General features: G+C 31.9%; 2 protein-coding genes across 2 annotated transcripts; both read right to left on the bottom strand.

The window, feature by feature from the left end:
• Positions 1-2,311: 2,311 nt before the first annotated feature.
• On the bottom strand, positions 2,312-5,191 carry LOC106658666 (peptidyl-prolyl cis-trans isomerase sig-7). The gene is made up of 4 exons (XM_014380721.2): positions 4,864-5,191; positions 4,267-4,757; positions 3,952-4,193; positions 2,312-3,670 (listed from the first exon to the last, which is right to left on the bottom strand). The coding sequence occupies exons 1-4, from the start codon at positions 4,931-4,933 to the stop codon at positions 3,109-3,111; spliced, it is 1,365 nt and encodes a 454-aa protein (XP_014236207.1). The 5' UTR covers positions 4,934-5,191; the 3' UTR covers positions 2,312-3,108.
• A 2,334-nt stretch (positions 5,192-7,525) lies between these two features.
• Positions 7,526-19,127, bottom strand: LOC106658669. The gene is made up of 7 exons (XM_014380726.2): positions 18,614-19,127; positions 17,826-18,131; positions 17,585-17,725; positions 10,976-11,173; positions 10,717-10,902; positions 10,013-10,550; positions 7,526-9,054 (listed from the first exon to the last, which is right to left on the bottom strand). Exons 2-7 carry the CDS (start codon positions 18,030-18,032, stop codon positions 8,189-8,191), a joined length of 2,136 nt encoding a protein of 711 aa, XP_014236212.1. The 5' UTR covers positions 18,033-18,131; positions 18,614-19,127; the 3' UTR covers positions 7,526-8,188.
• Positions 19,128-20,471: the final 1,344 nt, after the last annotated feature.

Raw genomic sequence — 20,471 nt, 5'->3', positions numbered from 1 at the left:
ATGCGAGTAACTAATTCTAATGTAAAATTTAATGCCCTTTCAGAATCTGATCTCAGATTTTTGAAAAAAAGATCAGGTAAAAAGTTAAACTTGATTTTACCCAAAAAAACATGATTTTTAAAAAAAATTTTTTTTCTTTTTCGAATTTCCAAATGAAAACCATTAGAAATCTTAGGGGTATCGTGCAAATATTGCGTCCTCGATACCTAAAATAAAAGTTAGTGGGGTTTATATTGAAGAAAATAAAGTTAAAAAATACACTTGTTTCTCAAGTCCTTCGTTTTTGAGTAAAAATTCTATAAGTTTTCATTTAATTTTGCTAGTTTCGACCGGCATTTTTTGTGTTTAAACATTAATTTTTTCAATCGGTACTCCGCTAACTTTCAGTTTAGATATCGAGGACGCGATATTTGCACGAAACTCTTTAGATTTCAAATGATTTTCATTTGGAAATTCGAAAAATAAAAAAAATTTTTTTTTTAAAATCATGTTTTTTTGGGTAAAATCAAGTGTAACTTTTTACCTGATCACTTTTTCAAAAATCTGAGATCAGATTCTGAAAGGGCATTAAATTTTACATTAGAATTAGTTACTCGCATATTTTTTTGACCCCATTTACACCAAAAATACAGTGGCCGAATGAAGTGTTGAAAAAACGTCCTCTTGGGACTTAATGGGTTAAAGTATTAATTTCATAAAAGTTAAGGTAAAGCGGGGGAATACGCCATAGCTAAGGAAAAAATTGGAATAAAAAAGTAATGAATGTATGAAATCAAATCTTAAGCATTAAAGACTGTAAAAAACACGTTTATGCAATAGTATGACGAAAAATGTCTTTTTTCGCACATTTTTTAGTGCGCAAAAAGCGTTTTTGGACACTTGTGTGCGGTAAAATGCCCCATTTTGGGCACGGGTGTGCGGTAAAACGCCGCATTTAAATGAACGTATTTTTCGCCTACTATTGCATAAAATTTTGTATGCAACACGTGCCCAGCTTTTTGCGCACAGTGTGCGGAAAAAACACCCACTCTTGCCGGCATAGCCGGCACTCGTGTCTTTTTCCGCACACTCGTGCCCAAAAACGCCTTTTGGGCACTTGTTACATAAATAACTATTATGAATTATAAGAAAAACAAAATTATAACTTCATATTGTTATTGTAGTAGTTATAACGGTTTAGAAACTTGGTTCAAAAGTGGCGTTTTCCCCAAGAATGCGGGGAAGACGCCACCCCGATTGGAACAATATGCCCTTAATCTGAATACAATGAAAAAAAATAAAATACTAATTCATTTTTGCGATCTCCTAGCGTAATACCACGGTCAAGCTTGCATGATGTATTGTCATTATCTAGATGACGTTAACAATTTCCACTCAAACATTTCATTGAAAATTAAACAAATGTTTGCACATTGAACTTTACGGAAAATTCTGACACTTGAAAATCGACTGATAATAGCAGTAAAAAGTCAACTATTTCGTGTCGAATTAAGTAATCGGACTATCATAACGAAAATCCCAATAGGTCACTAATCTAAATTTTCTTTCTAATAACGATAATATAGCAAAGTGGCGTCTTCCCCGAGCTGGCGTTTTCCCCCCACTTTAAAAAACGATTTAAAAAACTGTTACATCATTTTATAATATAATAATAATTGGTAACTACAGACTTAAATACAACTTTTTTGTAAATGCATGACAAGAAGAATTCACTGTGAAAAAACTCCAAAGGGAATGAAATCTTATATACATCCACGTCCTTGTACGGTTTACGCTAAAAAAAGGACTGGCGATCGTATGAATTCTGAACACATGAATAAAAAAATCTAAGAAACTGTTAAAAACGGTGGCTTTTAGTTTAGCTTTTGTTGTAAGTAAAAAAAACCTGAAACGCATAAAAAGAAGAAAATCACAAGTGTAGGAAAATGGTTCATGAAATCTATTGTATCTCGGTAAAAAAATTTAATTTTTGAATTCTAAAAAGTTCTTTTGAAATCGTTCACAAGGTAGTTTAGATAAAATTTTGAATTTTTTCAGGAAATATGAGTTGAAATTCGGGCTTTTCTTTCAAGTGTAGCGCATCAAAACACCTCCAAAATAGATCATATTCGAGTGTTAAATTTTCCGCTCTAGAATAAAAATAATAATCTTTATTTTAAAAGAAGTTTATTGAATATAAAAAATCATTTTAGTTCCGACGAATCAACTATTTTACAGACTTGAAACGGTTATTTGATTTAATTTGATTTAATTTAATCGGAAATCAAGAAGTTGTGAAAATTTTGAAGTATAAATGAATTACAATTTTTACTGTAGCAGTACTTTTATTTTTTTAATTCTTCTCTTTCAATTCAATGGAATTAAATGATTTAATTACCATATAAAAACTGTAAATATCTTTGTGGCATCGGTTACTTTCACTCTTTCAATTATTCCATAAGACAGTTTTTTGTAATAGATTCATTTTAATATTTTTTTTCTGTTTGATTTGAATGAATATGTACAAAAAATTATTCATAAAATTTTTCATAATACTTCAGTACAATTGTATTTAGGTAGTATACCTAGACAACGAGATCAGCAAGTACCAGTGTACCCATTCATCAGATTTGGGTTCAACTCTGGCGCTAATCATGTATCCTGAAGCTTTTTTCTTACTTATTTGTACATACATACGTAAAATTTAAAGTTACGTACGTTAAATTTAAAGTTGCTAACTCATAATTTGAATAATTTTTTCAATTGTACAATGTGTGATTTGATGAAGAGCATTTCAAGCTTAAATTGGTCACAAATTTGGGTCACTCGGAGTATTTTAAGATCATAATTTATTATCCCGCACTATTTGGTAGGAGGCCTGATTTATTAAAATGGTGAACTTACTTAAAAAAATGTATTCAATTTTAAAGAATGAATTTTCTATTGTAGTATTACAGTTAAGAAATCGATTAAAAGAATTGAGAAAAAACCGTTTGAAACCGACCACATACATGATGCTTATGTTACAAACAGAAACTGACATGGGAGCATCATCTAAAAGCTCTCAACTTGATATTTACAACAATTAAAAAATTAAAATTAATCAATGTTAATTAAATTTCAAAAATATTATCTATGCTTATATTTGTGCTTATTATCAACTTCTCTCATCTTTCTGCTAGAACGTTTACGATCTGGACTTCTACTACGTTCTTTTTTTTCAGTATATCTTTTTTCATTTTTATCATAATCATTTCGGGTGGTATGATATCTACTTTCCATTCGATCCCTACTTGAGTAACTTTTATTTCTTCTGTCACCACTTCTACTCCTATCTCTTCGACTTTTTTTGTGATAATTGTTTGCATAGTACTGATCCTTAGAAGTCTCATTTTTTCGTGGACTCCTTGAACGATTACGTATATGATCTTTTTTATGACTGCTACGCTGAGGGTTTCGGTTAGCTTTATTTTTTTCTTGTTCATTATCATTGAAATATCTTATTCCTTTTCCCTTTCCATGCCAACGCATTTTAGAAACAGATTGAGAAAAGTCAACATGAATACGCCGATCATCTATTAAAACATTGTCCATTTTGAAATATGCAGCTTCACAACTTTTACGGTCAGCAAACTCAATAAAAGCATACTGTAATGAATCTCCAGTTTGTCTGTCTCTAATAACTTCACATCTGAAAAATACAAATTTTGTATTACTTTTATGAATATTAATAATTTTTTCTAGAAGCTATACTATGAAAATGGTATTCTTATAAAAATTATAATCCTATTATGGTAAAAATACTGTTTCTTTCGAAACTATAATATGAAGCACAAGAATCTTTATGAAAATTTAATGTTAAAATTTTATGTGTATAAGAGATGTAAATGTGTTACATAAATTTTAATTACTAAATAATTAAATAAATCTTTGTAACAAAATTAACTTTTGTGATACACTAAGAACACTTACCCAACAATTTTTCCAAATCTGCTAAAAATAATTTCAAGATCATCGTCATTAGTAACTGGATTCAGTTTGCATACAAAAAGGACATTTTCTGGAGGAGCTATATCAGCATCAGGAATATCTCCAACAATTTCTAATATAGTTGCTCTGGCCTTAGCTTCTTTTTCCTTGCGCATTTCCTCTATTTCTTCAAGACTCATTCCTTCAGTGTCGTCAATTTCTTCATCTGCTGCTATGCGATCACTCTACAAAATAGCAGATTATATTATTTCTCTTTATAATGGTATTATTGGAAAAAAATTAGAACGAAAAACTTACTTCTAAAAACTCCTTGGTGGGTGGAGGACTTTGATCTGGTATTTCAAGCCCTTTGGGATCATCAAAAGGGTCTTCTAAAATACAAGTGTGGGATATTCTTATATCCTGGTAAGGCCTGTGTTGGTCATCACTAATAGTTTCATTAAATTTCAAAATTATGTCTAGGCCTTCAACAATTTCACCAAACACACAATGTTCTCCATCAAGAGATTGGAGGTCAGGTGCAAGCGTAATAAAAAACTGCGAGCCAAGCATGTTATCACCACAATTAACCATAGAAACTAAGCCAACTCTATCATGTTTGATTTTAGGAATTTTTTCTGCTTCGTAATATCTGGCTTTGTCTCCCAAAATCACACCATAAATACTTTCTCCACCTTTTCCAGAAGCAGTAGGATCACCAGTTTGAGCGATGAAATTACTTTGCACCGTTAAAAATAAATTCCAGTTGTAATATTTTATTTTGCACAGCTTGAGGAAATTCAGACATGCTAAAATGTAAATATGCATAATATATAATCATGTAAATAACATTTATCTATGAATGAAAACTAGAAAATGTCAGGTTAATAACATAAACAACTTTTTTTTACTTACTTTGTGGTCTTTCTTCTGTATAAAGGTCAATGGTAAAATCACCAATTGTTGTTTCAATTACCACAGCCATTACTTTTTTTATAATGACTTATAAGAAATGAGAGATAAATTATTTCGGTAAAGTAAACACACACGATTTCTTATTATGAGCAACACAACCTCAAAATCTCGTACTATACCGAATGATTGCTATTTACTGATCACTGGAGTAAATAGCTGTCAAACGCGTGTTCCGTATGTACCTACTTGAAAGCTTCCCTTTCCTGGACCCTGCCTTTTTCGTGCTGCAAACTGCAAAGCGGCGCGGGTAAAGACTAGAGGGAGAACTGGAGATTCATAATGTTCTTCACGGGCAGAAAGATGAAACATCAGTTGAGTTGAGTAAACTCGAAAAAACCACATTTTTGAACTTTGCGATTTCCTGTATCGGGATAGAAGCACTCAAATGAAAAAATTCAAAGAACAAAAATGTCTTAAAATTAGTCAAAGAACACACAAAAAATATTTTGAGAATATATTAAAGACATTTTTGAATTTGAAATATGACGTTCCTGACTAGCATTCGGTTATTTTGGCTGTTGAAAGGGTCGTATCTGGGTGGGTTTTCATTTTTTTAAAACTTTTTCAAACTGAAATAGTTAGTCGGATTTCGGAAAATCATTTCCGTAGAGGAAGGAAACTAAAAAAAGTTTGAAAGCGAGGTTCCATGCAACTTAATAAATAAGTGTCATTCTGTTAAATATACCTAATTTATACCTACAACATAAACTTTGTACATACTTAATTTCGTTACTATGAAAAAAGCTCGTTTTTTTTTTATCTTTCGTTGCATCTCGTGAAAACTTTTGCGAGGGAAACTGGAAAATTTAAAAAAAAATCTTGACCTGAAAGTTAAAAAAATTTCCCACCGATATAATAATAGTTATTCATACAACAAGTGCCCAAAATACGTTTTTGGGTGCGCAACACTGTGCGCAAAAAGCTGGGACCGTGTTGCATATAACATTTTATGCAATAGTAAGCGAAAAATACTTTCATTTTAAACGAGGCATTTTACGTGATTCTCGCACGAGTGAGTTATACTATTTTTTATCGCGAGTTTTGGGAAGTTTTTATTTCCCGCACGCTGTGATAAAATAGTAAATTACGCAACAAGTGCGGCGTTTGCCGCCCGAGCGCAGCGAGGGGGGCAGGAGCACGAGTTGGAACAGCTACTCCGCACGAATTAAGTATACTATTTTTTGATAAAGCTGCGGAAAGTTCGTTTTTCGCAGTCAGTAGGATGCTTCGAAAGTAAAAGATCCCTTGGTGCTGTAGCTACAGCGTGCGGAAAGTTCGTAAGCATGTGAAAAAACGAACTTTCCGCAGCTGTATCAAAAAATATAGTATACTCAACTCGTACGAAGTAGGTGTTCCAACTCAAAGAAGAAGGAAAAACTGTGCACTTACTTATCAATATTTTCTATTGAAAACCTTATTTTTTATTTCATTGAAGACATTGAAATAGGTTTGATAATCAATATAACAATACATTGATTTTTATTTAAAAAAAGTTTATTTTGTCTAAAAAATTCTTTAATCGCCGACTTATCAATTATTTTACAGACATTAAATCATTATTTGATTTAATGTTAAATAAAATATTTTTTACAGTGTTTATCTGAATCTGCAGATTAATTCATTGGTAATGCATTTTGATCCACGCATTGTTGAAAAATCTGTTAAAATTAACTTTAAATGTTCAAAAATTATCATTCAATTATAATTGTTATGGTAGCAGTCTTGTCACTTTTTTATTCTTCTACGATTTAAGAGTACCGCTTGAATCCCAAAAAATGAAAATATTGATCCAAGTGTAGTGTCAAAAAAATTTGAGACAATAAGTTAAAATAAGTTAGAAGTTTTGGACTGATTGTTTTCGAAGTATAATGAAATATTATACACGGATAATATTGTATCACGGAAATTACTATACTTAATAAGTATTCGAAAAATAATTTTGATCGTAAAATTGGCCACTTTAAATTAATTAATTTTCAGTGTACATATTTAATTTGCACACATTCATTTCTACATAATCGGCATCATTTTTACAATGAAAAATATCATTACGTCAACGAATTATTAGATGGATTTGCATTTTAACACATAACTAAATTAAGTAAGCCGAAAATATATTATCAATGATGTATCTAAAGTCATTAGTAGGAGATAAAGAGGTTTGAAATTCTCATCTGAGGCTAAGAATTAAAATTTTATATAAAAATATTTCGAATGAAAAATCTATCTAATTTGGTGAGCATTTGAAATAATCCTCATCTCAACATGATATTACTATTAACATCACCATGGTGATTCTCATTAACATTCACATACCGGAAATAAATACTTTTACATTTTAATTATGTAATAATAAAATGAATTATATTAGCTACTTATATAAAAACAGTCAATATTTTTCTTTCATCTCTGTAGAATTAGTTATTTTTTCTAATTTAGGTTTCAACTCATTCGATTATTCCATTGTAAGATAGTTTTTTATAATAGATTCAATCAAATAATTTTTCTCTTTAATTAACAAACTTAAATGAAGAATATTGTATTATATCCGATATAATATATTTACAAACAATGAATGTTAATTTAAAATACTTGTTAGGTCTTCAAGTTGAATATTTTACATTTTAATAATCAGAAAAGTTATATAGTGACTTTCTTATAGTTTAACTATACATATCATAATTATCTAAAATGTTCAACGACAAGCTTTACTTGGCATGCCAATATTTAGACATCATGCTTTTAAACATTAACAAAAAAAAAAACTTGTGTGAAGTATTGAAGAAATGAAAAGATGAACAAAATCAGTGAAGATTTACATTTATACATACTAAAATTTATCATATCTATGTGACTCACGCAGTAGTTTCAATCGGCCACCGAACCAGAACTACGCTGTAAAATTCATTCAATTGTCCAATTTACTATTCGATAAAGAGCATTTCGAGCTCAATTTTGTTACAATTTCGAGTTACTTAAAGTATCTTAAGATTATTAATGTATTATCACGTATCACTTTTTAGGAGGCCTGATATTCTATTTTTACAAACGTACATAAAAACGTATGTACTTTGATTCTAGAGAAGTAATTTTTGCTTTGCATCTCTAGAAAAAGTTAAAATTGCTATTTGAATTAAAGAAATTGAATAGAATAGTTGACAATCAACCATGTACATAATACATTGATAACATGTGATTTCACAACCAACCTATTCGATTTCTATTTTTTGGCAGTTTTGTCCATGAACGAAGAGTAAGTAACAAATCATGAGAAATTATTTTTCAACGCGGATGAACCAACAAGAAAATGACATCCCCATTGCTGCTGCAATCTTTCATTTGGATGGTCAAAATTGTAAGGCTGAACATAATATGAAACATCGTTTTCCATTGATTGCTGATTTTTTTGTTTCAAATCTGTATCTTCATCGTCGGAATCACAAAGATCTATTATAACATCTTGGCTAACTGATCTTGGCTTTTTAGCAGAAGGTGGCAATATTTCTTTGGGTAAGGATCTTATGAAAGGCGCAACCGTTGCGAGCCTGCGTTTTTGACAGGTCTTTGCTTGCATCATATTTGTCGTGCGTGGCGATGTTTTGGCCGATGAAAATATCGGTACTGGTCGAGTTGGAGAAGTCGATTGATTTTTTTGCGATGCTGACAATAAACTAACCAGATTCTGATTGTTGTGGTTTTGTTGCATAGGATTAACGGTTAAAATATTTTTTAAATGGGGTGGTCTAATGAATTGTGGTGATGTTACAGCCACTGGTAAAGTTGATGATGAACGTTTGGTTAAGGATACTTTGGGTTTGGGGGAAATTGATTTCAGTTCGTTTGATGAGTGAATTACGACCAATTCGTCGTCAGAATCGTCATCTAAATCAATGCAGATGGGCTCGTCATCAGTAGTATTCTTTGAAACTGTATTGTTTGCTGGTGATTGACTTGTGCAGCTGATTTTGAGTATGGGTGATCGAGGACGGACGATTGTTATTTGAGGTATTGGCGCTTTGTATAGTGATGGGTCCTTGCGAAGTCTTTCTATCTCTGACTCTGATAATTTTTTCAATGCTACGTTAATTGGTTTACATTTGAGTTTTAATGCTTGTGATCGGATGTTGAGAGCTGCAACAAATGAAAAAAGATAGGTGAGTAATGAATAAAGTATTCAAATGAGCACATATTTGTTGTGAGTAGCAGTATATAAGTTACAAATAAATCAATAAAATATTTCAATTATACAAATTTAAGTTGATAAACTAATTTTGATGTGGGTATTAAAGAGTAATAATTTTGACAGAATGAGTTAATTAACTTTAAAAATGATATGAACTTTGTCTTGGATTAATTTAAAATATATTTTACGTTTGCAAATGCATCTATAATAGATTAATTCTAGTACAGGCGAACCACGCTATTCGCGATTTTCGCGTAGTCGCGGTTTTCGATTTGCGATCATCTCTCGGTATAAAGTATACGCCCCTATTTTCGATCAGTTAGACCCTAATTTCGATCAATTGCTCAAAAAATGTCTGAAGTTTCAAGAATATTCAAAAAGTAATGAGTAATATACCTCTAATTTGAATTGAAAATGCAACTGATGATGCAATTCAAGAAATTATTTCCACAATAAAAATTGTACGAATTTTATAAACAGTATACAAGCAATATCAAGCTCTAAAAGATGATCCTACGGTGACATGTTGTTGGAATTTTAAACGTGAATGTGAAAAAGTACTCGCACCCTCTAGGGAGATGTACAAAGACACTTGTAGATGTCAAAAACAATTACGACTTAGGAATATTTTCGTGAATAAATTGAAAATGTTATTAATGTCATTCGCAGAATTCCTACACGAGTTCTGCAGGAATTTGGCAGGATTTTACAAGAAATTTTTTTAAGAGCAATCTTTTAGTATTCGCGATTTTCGTATATTTGTGTCATTTTTATTTACGCGAATGCGCGAATAGCCAGGTTCACCTGTATTTTAAAATTACGCTTTGTTAAAGTTTAAACAGAATTTGAATGAAAATTAGAAAAGTATTTTCAAAAATGTTGAATTCTTAACTAAACAATACTCACCAGGTTTATTAGAGTAGTTACCAAAATTGTAAATTCGTGATTGTTTGGGCTTTCGATCTGATTTCTTTTTTTTGTATTCAATTGGCCACGAATCATTTTCGGCATTTGATGATGCGATGACTTTCCACCGGTTCTTTGCTTCTTTACTTTTTAAAGGTAGTGCTGGACAATTACGCCCCATCTTTTCTACACGTTCTTCCATCATCGAATCTGTCATACATTTTGAATTTTTGATAAGCATTCTGCCACTAGGAGACGAAAATGGTATATGAAACGAGCGTGAAAGACTGTTCGAATTCCGTGTCCGAGAATTATTATTCAACTGTTCGATTGGTCCACGTCTAGGTTGTTTTCTCCTTTCCTTTTCTTGACTAGCTAGATCTTTAATTACAGATTTTGGACACATATTGAATAAACCCATAAAACTTTCGAGGCTCATATCCGATGCAGCGGCAGGTAGCTCTGGCTCAGGAGTCATCGGTTTTGGCTCAGAATCACTTTCTTTTGCTTCAGAAGGATAACATAATTTTTCGTGTTCCTAAATAATTAAAATGAAGTACACTATTATTAACTATTACATTAAAGATCATTTTTAACTCAATTTACAATGTTTCAAACTACGATTTTCTTCGCTATACAGTAAAACTTGCACATTGATTTATCATAAAAAAAGTAATTTCAGTAATTTCAGTTATTTCATTTACCTTCATATTTTTTTCGCCTACAAATTCTTCATCACAGTTATCACAAAGATAAATTTCATTCGTCATAGATTCATCTGTAGAGGTGAAAGGCACCAGTCGCATAGGTCGTTTCCTATTATTGAAATTGTTTGAAGAATTGTCAGGATTGGGTGTTTTCTTCGACCCTGGTGCTTTCCGATCGTAATTCTAAACATTAGAAATTAATTTTTTTAATTGATGATTTTTTCATGACACTAAGAGTTGAAAACAAACATTTTACCATATTTTCATTTCGAAAAGTGACCAATAATTTTCCAGTAGGTTTGAGAAATAAACTTGTCGTTGAATCCCAATTGTTGACATATTCAAAAATTTCTTTAGGATATTGTGATAAATATTTACAAAAGCGCAGCAAATATTCGCTTCGGTGATAGGTATAACACCTTAATACAACTTTCTTTAAGTTAGCTTGGTACATCTATAATGTAAACATAATTATTTTAAAATAGTTGCGAAAAATCGTCAAGTTATAAAGTTTTTAAAATTATTTTTAAAATTTATAAATAGTCAAAATATTCAAACGATTTATGAAAAACTGTTATTTATGCTACTTCAATTAATTAAACGAATTTTTAACGCAACCGAAGATATGGATACTAAAATAGTAGATAGCTTAACGACGATACTTTTAGGTCATAGTTATTATGAATTAAGATTTCTTATTAAATATTACGAAATAAGCTAACTAGTAAGGATAAATGAAAATTATTGAAAGCAATTATATGAAATATTAAATTTTATTGTATTAAAAAACCCGCTGCTAAATCATTGGCATAGAGCTTTTTTGTAAAAAAATGATTTTTTTTTTTGTATGACCATAAATATAAACTAACTCAACTTTTATTAATGATGAACTAATTTTAAATCTCATTATCAAGCGAACCTCATAGCTTCCTCTATAAGGAAGAAAAGGTACAACTTTTCATTTTGAGTCTGTAACTTTTATTAATTCGGCGAATCTCTACGTTTTTGGTCTCGAATTAAAACTTGTCTGTTCCTATTTCATGATAATTACGGAAAAAATCTGAAAATTATTTGTGCACGAAAAAACATTTTAAAAACTATTTAAAAAGTTATAAATTTTTAACTACTCAATGGATCCTTGAATAAATTTTTGATGCTTGTGTCACACAAATCTTTTAAAACAAAAAATCGAACCACGTCTCGCTACGTTCCTCCGTTCAAAATTTACACTGGTTCCATCTTCCTTACCAGCGGACGTACATTGGCATTTTACGTCAACTCTCCCAGTGCCGCACGGCGCGGCAGAATTAAGTCAAATCACTAAATTTGTAAATCGCTGTAAAAGTACTAAAATGCACCTTGAGGTTTTTTCGCGCGCGCGTGGACGGTCGGACGCCACCAACCGAACAAAAAACCACGTTTTTTCTTCTTTCTCTCGCTATATCTCGCTAAAATCAAAATACGCTTATCTGGAATATGTTTATATCGATGGAAAAATTCCTGATCTTTCGATCTAGACTATTTAAAAAAATCTTAAAAATGAAGTTTTCGAGATAATCGGCTTTAAAGTTTTCTCAGAGATTTTCCAGGGTAAAGCGGAAAATTTCGGAAAATCTGACCTCGCCATCGGAAAGCTGAGGCAATTTCCCATCGAAATCATGAGTTCGTTTTTTTCTCAAGGTGCATTTTAGTACTTTTACAGCGATTTACAAATTTAGTGATTTGACTTAATTCTGCCGCGCCGCGTGGCACTGGGAGAGTTGACGTGAAATGCCACACGTATACATACATACAATCATGCATACATACATACGTACGTACATACAAACACATCTAAATGCAAATAGAACTTTCTTGTTTATTCATTGCAGTTCCCAAATATGTAAACAGAATTTTCCTACAACGTCTGGTTCAAAATCATTTTTTTGAGCCTATCACATAGCTTCCTTTATGATGAATTAATAATTACTTTTTTATGAATGAATTGTACCACTTATTAAACGATATTGAAATTATTCGCTACGTAGGGTCTAATTGGGGCTTCTTACAACTTTTTATCCATGTAGAGGTACGCACATTTTTAAAATATTGTAATTATAAATTAAAATTTCAGAGAAATACATAAGGTAACGAGAAAGAAATAATTTGATTTTTGTTCTTTCTATAGTGTATTTTTGAAACCAAATTAAAAATGACCAAATTTAAAATAAAATTCTGATCAGAACAAGTTCTTTTGAAACTATTACTCCGAAAATAATATCATGGCAAAAATACAATCATCAATGTTGTCAAAATTAAATAAAAAATAATCAATTTTCAGAATGCTCAACGTCAATATTATTATAATCTTAATTTCAATGCCTTATGGCCTATATAATACAGCAAAGAAAACATGCTGCAGTAAGAAAGGAAGCGTTGTGCGCTGTTGCCACTCTAAATGTTCATGTACATACGAAGTTCTTTCCTTCGCAGCTGCGACGGTCACGATTGTGTTCGTACGATGGAAGTACACAAGCGTGCATGAACATCGCACATGATAGGGGTCTACATGTATAGTGAGTATCATGTGGCTGCGTATTCATATACGTATATAGAAGTTTTCAACCAAGCAACGCGTGCGCACATTCGAGACGACGTGTCACGGACTACCATTTTGTTCACATGAAGCTGAGATGCTTTCTCTTTTTAGGTGTGGTCTAGCTCGTTGTAAACTTCTGTTTCATTTTAATGGCTTTGGAAATTTCGTTTTTATAAATAAACTAAAACATAGAAATTACTGTTACTTTACATTTAACTTCAGACTAATTTTTCACTTTTTGAACCTGTCACCACATTCTATCGGTCGAGAAGAAAATGAACAGTTTTATCAACATAATTTAGCTTCTCTAAGGACGTTAAAGAATTTATATAAAATGATTGATAATAAGTGAACTATTTTATATTTTCGGTTTTTATTGTTTAGTTTTTCTTATTCATTTCTTATCGGAATTGACACACATACGAAATTACGTTTGAAAAAAAAACTGTTAAAAAAAGTGTTAGAAAAATAAACTTCGAAATTATTTATAAATTTCCTTATACCATCAAAGCAAGTGCTTATATCGATTGTATTTTTTCATACAAAATGTTTGGCAAACATTTAGAAGGAAGGATTTTTCTCCGCACATTATTAGTAGTGTGATACTTTTCGTAAGAACGGTTGATTTGTAATTGGAAGTATATTTTTAGATAAGAATTATTCCATATTCTATACATAGAATTATAACACGAACTGATGACTAGAGTTGTTATGAATTTTGTTAAAAAACTATGACTGCAACTGTTCAAAATATCATTTTTTGTCCGAAAGTCTAAAATTAGCGACAAAGTTGCATTTTTTAGGGTAGAATGGGAAAAATACATTTTTTTCATTAAGCAATTTGTCTCAAATTAAATGTGAATTTAAATTAGCTCATTAAAAAAAAATTTCCGGTTTAAAATGGCTTCAATATTATTATGTAATTCAAAAATATGACGTTTTCCACAAAAATAAATGAGATTGTCATTATTTTAAATACAGATATACTGAAAAGTTTCTGAAATGTTCTCAAATGATCGAATTTGAGGTGGCTTTTGAAAATAGATAAGGCAGCTGTTCCAGTTAGAGAAATAGATGCACGACAATTAGTACATCATATTTTCACCATATAGAAGAAAGATATCGTTTCAAGTCCGAAACAAAAAAGGGCTTGAGCCCTATTTTAATATGAAATTTAGTCATTTTGCCTGTTTGGTTTCGATCCACCACCAACCACCCGATCAAATGAAACTATTATCATACCAAAAACATTAATTAATTATTTATCTTAACCCGTTTAGGGCCAAACGGACGAAATTTCCCACATTTTTTCCAGTGCTATAAACTCTGCGAAAAAAATATCTGAAAAATGTTTAAATAGTCATTTCTGACGTGAAATTTCATGAACTTTTCGAATCCGGTGTCAGAATTGTCAAAAAAGTTGAGGAACAAAAGTTATGAATAAGTACACAGCAAAAAACACGATTTATTTGAAAAAAATTTGATTTGACCTAAATTTTCGAATCAAAAGAGACTTGATCCGTGGGTCTAACACATATTTTTTGCGTCCATGGGGTGTAGACATAAAAGTCCAATAGTTACAATATCAAAATTCAACATGGTGGACAACAAAATGGTGCCTCGTAAAAAAAAACCATGTATAAACTTGGTCAATTTTTTTATATGCTAACCAAGCGTCTACGAAAAAAACTTTACTTAGAAAAAGTTCTTATAATTGTTCAAAAAAGACCCCTGAATTTTCTCAGAATTTTCTGATAAAATTTTTGGATTTTTGAAAATGGTCAGAAATCAAAAATACCGAAAATTATCAAAAAAAATCTCAAAAAATTCAGAAATGTTCTTTGAAATATTCTAAGACTTTTATAACGAATAACACTTTTTCGTCAAGTTCTTCATTTTGGTAACGCGAAGTGAGGTTAGCGCACGAGCGTATGCGAGTGTGATGCGAACGCAGCGGTGCCAGAATGTGCGACTTATGCCACCGAAAAGCGTGCCATAAATGTGAACTTATGCCACACAGTGCTATAATAGTACTTTATGCAACGGGTACGGATATACTTTTTCAGCGAAACGAGGGGTTGCAGCACGAGCCGAAGGCGAGGGCTGTAACGAGTTTCGTTGGAAAAGCATATCCGTATCAGTTGCATACAATATTTTATGGTACAAAAGCCTAAAAGTAGCGGCGAAGTTGCGATTTTTAGGTTAGCGTGCCATAAAAATTATTACAGCACTCTCGTTCGACTCATGGCAATCTTAAAATTTACTAGACGTTTAAGACGCGCTCCGCGCGTGTCAATTTTTTTATTTGTATTTTGAGGTTAGTTTAAGATTTACAAATAGTAAGTTTCAAACGCGCTTCACGCGCGTCAATTTTTTCATTCGTGTTTTGAGGTTAGTTTGAGATCCAGAAATAGTTCAGAATTTGTATTTTGAGGTTACTTAAAGTACTAACTGTCTGTTGACAGTTAGCAGCACAGGCACTCGTATACAGTCGGCTCGCGTTGGGCGTCGTCGTCAGTGTCAGCCAATCAGAGGTCGTTTTACGCAGTTTCTCTTTTCGGCCGTTCTCTTTTTTATAAGTAGATTACTTTTTATAATAAAATAAATGAAAAAAATTTTTTTTGATTTTTCGCTTTAAATTTCTAGTTTCCTTAGGTTTAATTATATGTAAATTCACTGAGGGCGCCACTAATCGAATCTCGATTCAGATTCTAATGTGTCCGAAGGACAGTTTCTATCTTTATAAGTGATTTTTCGCGTTGTGAGATGGAACTTGAACCTACAATGATTTAGATTCCACTATAAACTATTTGGCAATGTCACCTAATTTTGTCCACCAGAGAACAGCAGCGGCGTCAGTACCAACATGTGTTATTTATATATCTGGCCGATTCTCTGTGAAGTCGAATGGCTGAAAAATTTTTTTTCTACAAATATGAAAAACTTGTTTTCTAAAATAGGACCAAAATGCGTAAAATCACCAAAAACAGCCATTTTTCGACGTTTTTTGCACGTTTTTCGACGCATACTGTTGTCTACATTACGTTACTCTTTAAGACCAATAATAAAACTTCATCAGGCAGTAGTTGACATCTTCAGGAAGCTTTTTAAATAGTTTTAGAAACGAAGGTCCGGTTCGAACTCGATTAGATTTGAAATACATTTTTTCAGAAAATTTGGATAATTTCCAACAAAAAATCTCATGGTCCCTTTAATTTTGAATCATTTTACATTGATCTAGGAATTATTTGATTATTTGCGATTTTTCATGAATTTCGGAAAAACGCTAAAATGGACAACTTTGGGCCTCTAAAAAAGTGTCATAAAAGGCTTCAATTTTTCTAAAATTTTTTTGGGGCAAATCTGACATCGAAATAGTATAATACTGCCCTAGGCTAGGAAAAACAGAAAAGTCCCAGGACACGGGAAGTAAGCGACCGAGACGAAGTCGAGGTCGATTAGCACGTGCAGTGGGGCTTTCTTTTATCCCAGTATAGGCCTAAATGCGATTTTACATATCCCGTGGCAATATCCCGTTCAGCGGAGCGTTTGGGAAATGTTACTCGGTTCGTCTGGGTCGCTTATTTCACGTGCCCTGGGACTTTTCTGTTTTTCCCGGCCTGGGGCCGTGATATACTATTTCTTATTTGCAGGAAAAAATTTTTTTTTTACAGTTTGACTTCACAGAGAATCGTCCATCTATATATTTGGGCGTTTTGGGCGTTTGGTCGGAGCTTAGAGTGGCGCTACAGTCACCATATACACGTAATCTTATGGAAAAACAGGACGCGTCCTGAAAAACTGTCAGCGTCGGCCGCAAATTTTTTCTTACGAGAATTAACATGAGAAAGCGCCACGCTGTATGAACGCTCGAGGCCAATAGCTATATCTATATAGATATATAGTAAATATAATTAACACGCGTTTGTACTGACGCCGCTGCTGTCCTCTGGTGGCTAAAATTAGATGAAACTTTTTAATTGGGCTAATTCGGTGTGCCACGTATGCACCACTACTATATATACTGACAATGACACGAGATAAAAAGACAATGACTCCCTGACTAAATAACCAACATAACCTAAAATAACCTATTATTGCCAATAAAAATGTACTCAAAGATTCCTTATTCTTTTTTGCTGCCTCAATTTTTACTAAAAGACTATTGGTTTCAAGGATTTTAAAAATATATGAGATTTATTTTTAATTCATAAATAATTTGGAATATGGATAGAGAAAACGGTGAATGATGATTCATGTGAATGTCAAAGAATGAAATAAACTTACTTTAAGTTCTTTTGGTGGTCTAACTACTGGAAGAGCAAAACTAATTTCTTTTGGCCACCATGGAGGTTTACGTATTGAATCTAAAGGTATATTTCCAAAAGAGCATTGTACCATAAAAATTATAAACTTCTCTAATTCCTCCTTAAATACAAAAATGTATATATATTTAGTTTTATTCTAAATAGTTTTACTAATGCATCTATTAGCTTTGACTATACTTCAAACTCTAATTATAACATACCGTATCCATTGTTTCTAATGAAGCTGGAAATCCTTTTGCAAATAGTAATGGAAGGTTGGATTCCATGGAACTTTCAACAATTGCGTTATCATTGCAAAGATCACTTTCCTCGCTTGCAGCCATTATATATTCATCAAAATCATCTAGGGGTATTTGAAACCACAAACTTACCCCACCATCATCTTCTTGAACAGGAGAAAACCTCATACTGAGATTTGTTGTTATATATTTAATTTCATTCTAAACTACAAGTTCTTTCCATTTTTTATGTGTTGAGTTGGTTTTAGATGTACAATTATTGACATACTGTAAAAAAAGCTAAGTTTAAAAAGGATGAAGAGAAATATTAGTGTTGATAAGAACTATAATTAATGAGAATTTCATCTTGTTTTTCATGTTACTATTGCTCTATAGAATGAAAGTGAGACAGTAACTCTATGAATAGTACAATAATTATAATTTAATTTAGAATGAAATGGTCATCAAGGAATAAATATTTTAGACCAATAATTGCCAGTACTTATTTATAATACTAATGTATATATGGCATAATAACAGTCATAGAAATTTGAAATAAATAACACTTAAATTTTATTTCAAGAAAAATTGGTCTGAAAAATCAGAACTTATCAAAAAAGTAATTCAAAACAATATAATAAACGCGCTAAAGAATACTACAAATAAATAACAAAAATTGCATTGAGCAGAAAGCAATTAAATTTATGCTTCCAAGAAAAATTTGAGTCTAAGATATAAGTTGAGAAATGACTGCGTTAAAAATTACTCACGATTTGAAATTCTGGCAGAAAACTCTTAAAAACCCAGAGAAGAAGTGATACAATACTGCAGCTCCTCTCACTTTTTTGTTGACATGACACGAAAATATTGCATCCAGAACATTACAGTATTTCTAACTAAAAACAGGCGCCAATGAAGTACACTTCGTCTGCTTTCTTCCATAAATTATAACAATAAACTTAAGAAATTGATGAGAAATCTGTCGATCGTTGTCTGTATATGTCATTCAGGCGATGCAATCTAATATGGTTAGACTACCAATTTATAGCAGAAACAAACAATATTCGGAATAATATCATCTGTTTGATTGAAAACGTTTTATCTTTCTCAGCTGGTGTTATTACTAGCATGTACTGCGCGCAAAATCTAACAAGAAATCTGCTTTATGGTACGACAACTGTGCAAACACAAACTCACGGACACTTAGGTGGGCGTTCAGCTACAACACAGACAGTACACGGCTAGCTCTCGAGAACGACTGGGGCAACGTCGCTTGAGAAATGAGTCTAGAGTGTTCGCGCTTGGCGCTCGCAACGACGCTAACTTTCTACCAGTTCCCCCTCTTTTCAGCAGCTTCCACGCACACATTCGAGAACTTGGGTATTCACACACTCACGTATGAGTCACTGAAGTGTAATAGTTGTTAAACACAAGTACAACTGGCACATGCGCAATGGGTTCCTTCCACTCACGGTCCGGATGACCCTCCATATACTTATATCTTATTCCGTATGTTCATAAGGTTAGTTTTTTTTCATTTATTGGAGCCTCCTGAACACGAGCCTAGAAAATGACTCATAGTAGAAGTACCACTAAAAGTTCATCCTATTCCACACATAACCTCAACTATTTTTTAAACTATCAATCATACGTTTAGTTGGCAACAGAGTCAAATATGTACGATTTGTTGGAACTTTGTATTTTTTCTAACTCTAAAACTTTATTCAGAATTCTGAACTAAATTTTTTTAAAACATTTCACCTCGAATACTTGAATAATTTAAGAACTGACATCGTGTCGCAAGATGGCCATCCTAATATACATAATATTTTAACCGATAGAGGGTGCATGTGTCTCATCTTACTCGATTATACCACTAAATACCTCCATAAGGAGCCAAATCATTTCAAAAATGGCGTTCTGGCTGACGAGCAAATAAATCATACAAAAATGTAATGAATCGATAATTAAAAATGAATGTACTATGATATAATAATCGTAAACATTGCAACGAACATCGCGTGTTTTGGAAATATTACTAACTATGAACAGGCAATAAAAATAAACCAAATATTTAATCATCCCATTGAAAATGACCGTTCTATGTAATATGAACACTTTCAATTCAATATTCTGACAATTTCAGGACGTTTATCTAGCCAACGTGGCGATATCCATTTGTACATTCTGTTTTACTGATCTGCCCCAACGGAAACTTTTCTCATGTTATAGTTTTATAAAGTCTTAAAAAGTTTTTATAAGTCTTATAAATGTACGAAATTCGTACACCTGATAATGTTTCCTGTTAATGTTAATGTTTTCCTTCTTTTCATTATTTTTTTTTTGATTATGTAAAATAAGTAACAAACTCGATGTGGTTCATTGGCGAAAATCTTCAGAGTTGGTATTTCTAGAAAAATTTTACAGGGAAATAAGTAGTTAAAATTTTTTCGAAGGTTATTTCGTCACGAAAGTTGAGTCTGCATCTTTTTTTATTGTTTATTTTGATTGCATCAATATTAATAAATGTTTATGAAAGCTTAGGTTATATAATTTTTACAGAAAAATTAAATTTCTAAATTAACTGGGCAAATTATTATAAAAAAAAATTCACTCTTAATCCTAGAC

Source organism: Trichogramma pretiosum, unplaced genomic scaffold (genome assembly GCF_000599845.2).
Source record: "Trichogramma pretiosum strain Unisexual culture from Peru unplaced genomic scaffold, Tpre_2.0 scaffold10, whole genome shotgun sequence".
In the NCBI taxonomy this organism is placed as follows: domain Eukaryota; kingdom Metazoa; phylum Arthropoda; class Insecta; order Hymenoptera; family Trichogrammatidae; genus Trichogramma; species Trichogramma pretiosum.
This window is presented reverse-complemented; position numbering and strand designations above follow the sequence as displayed.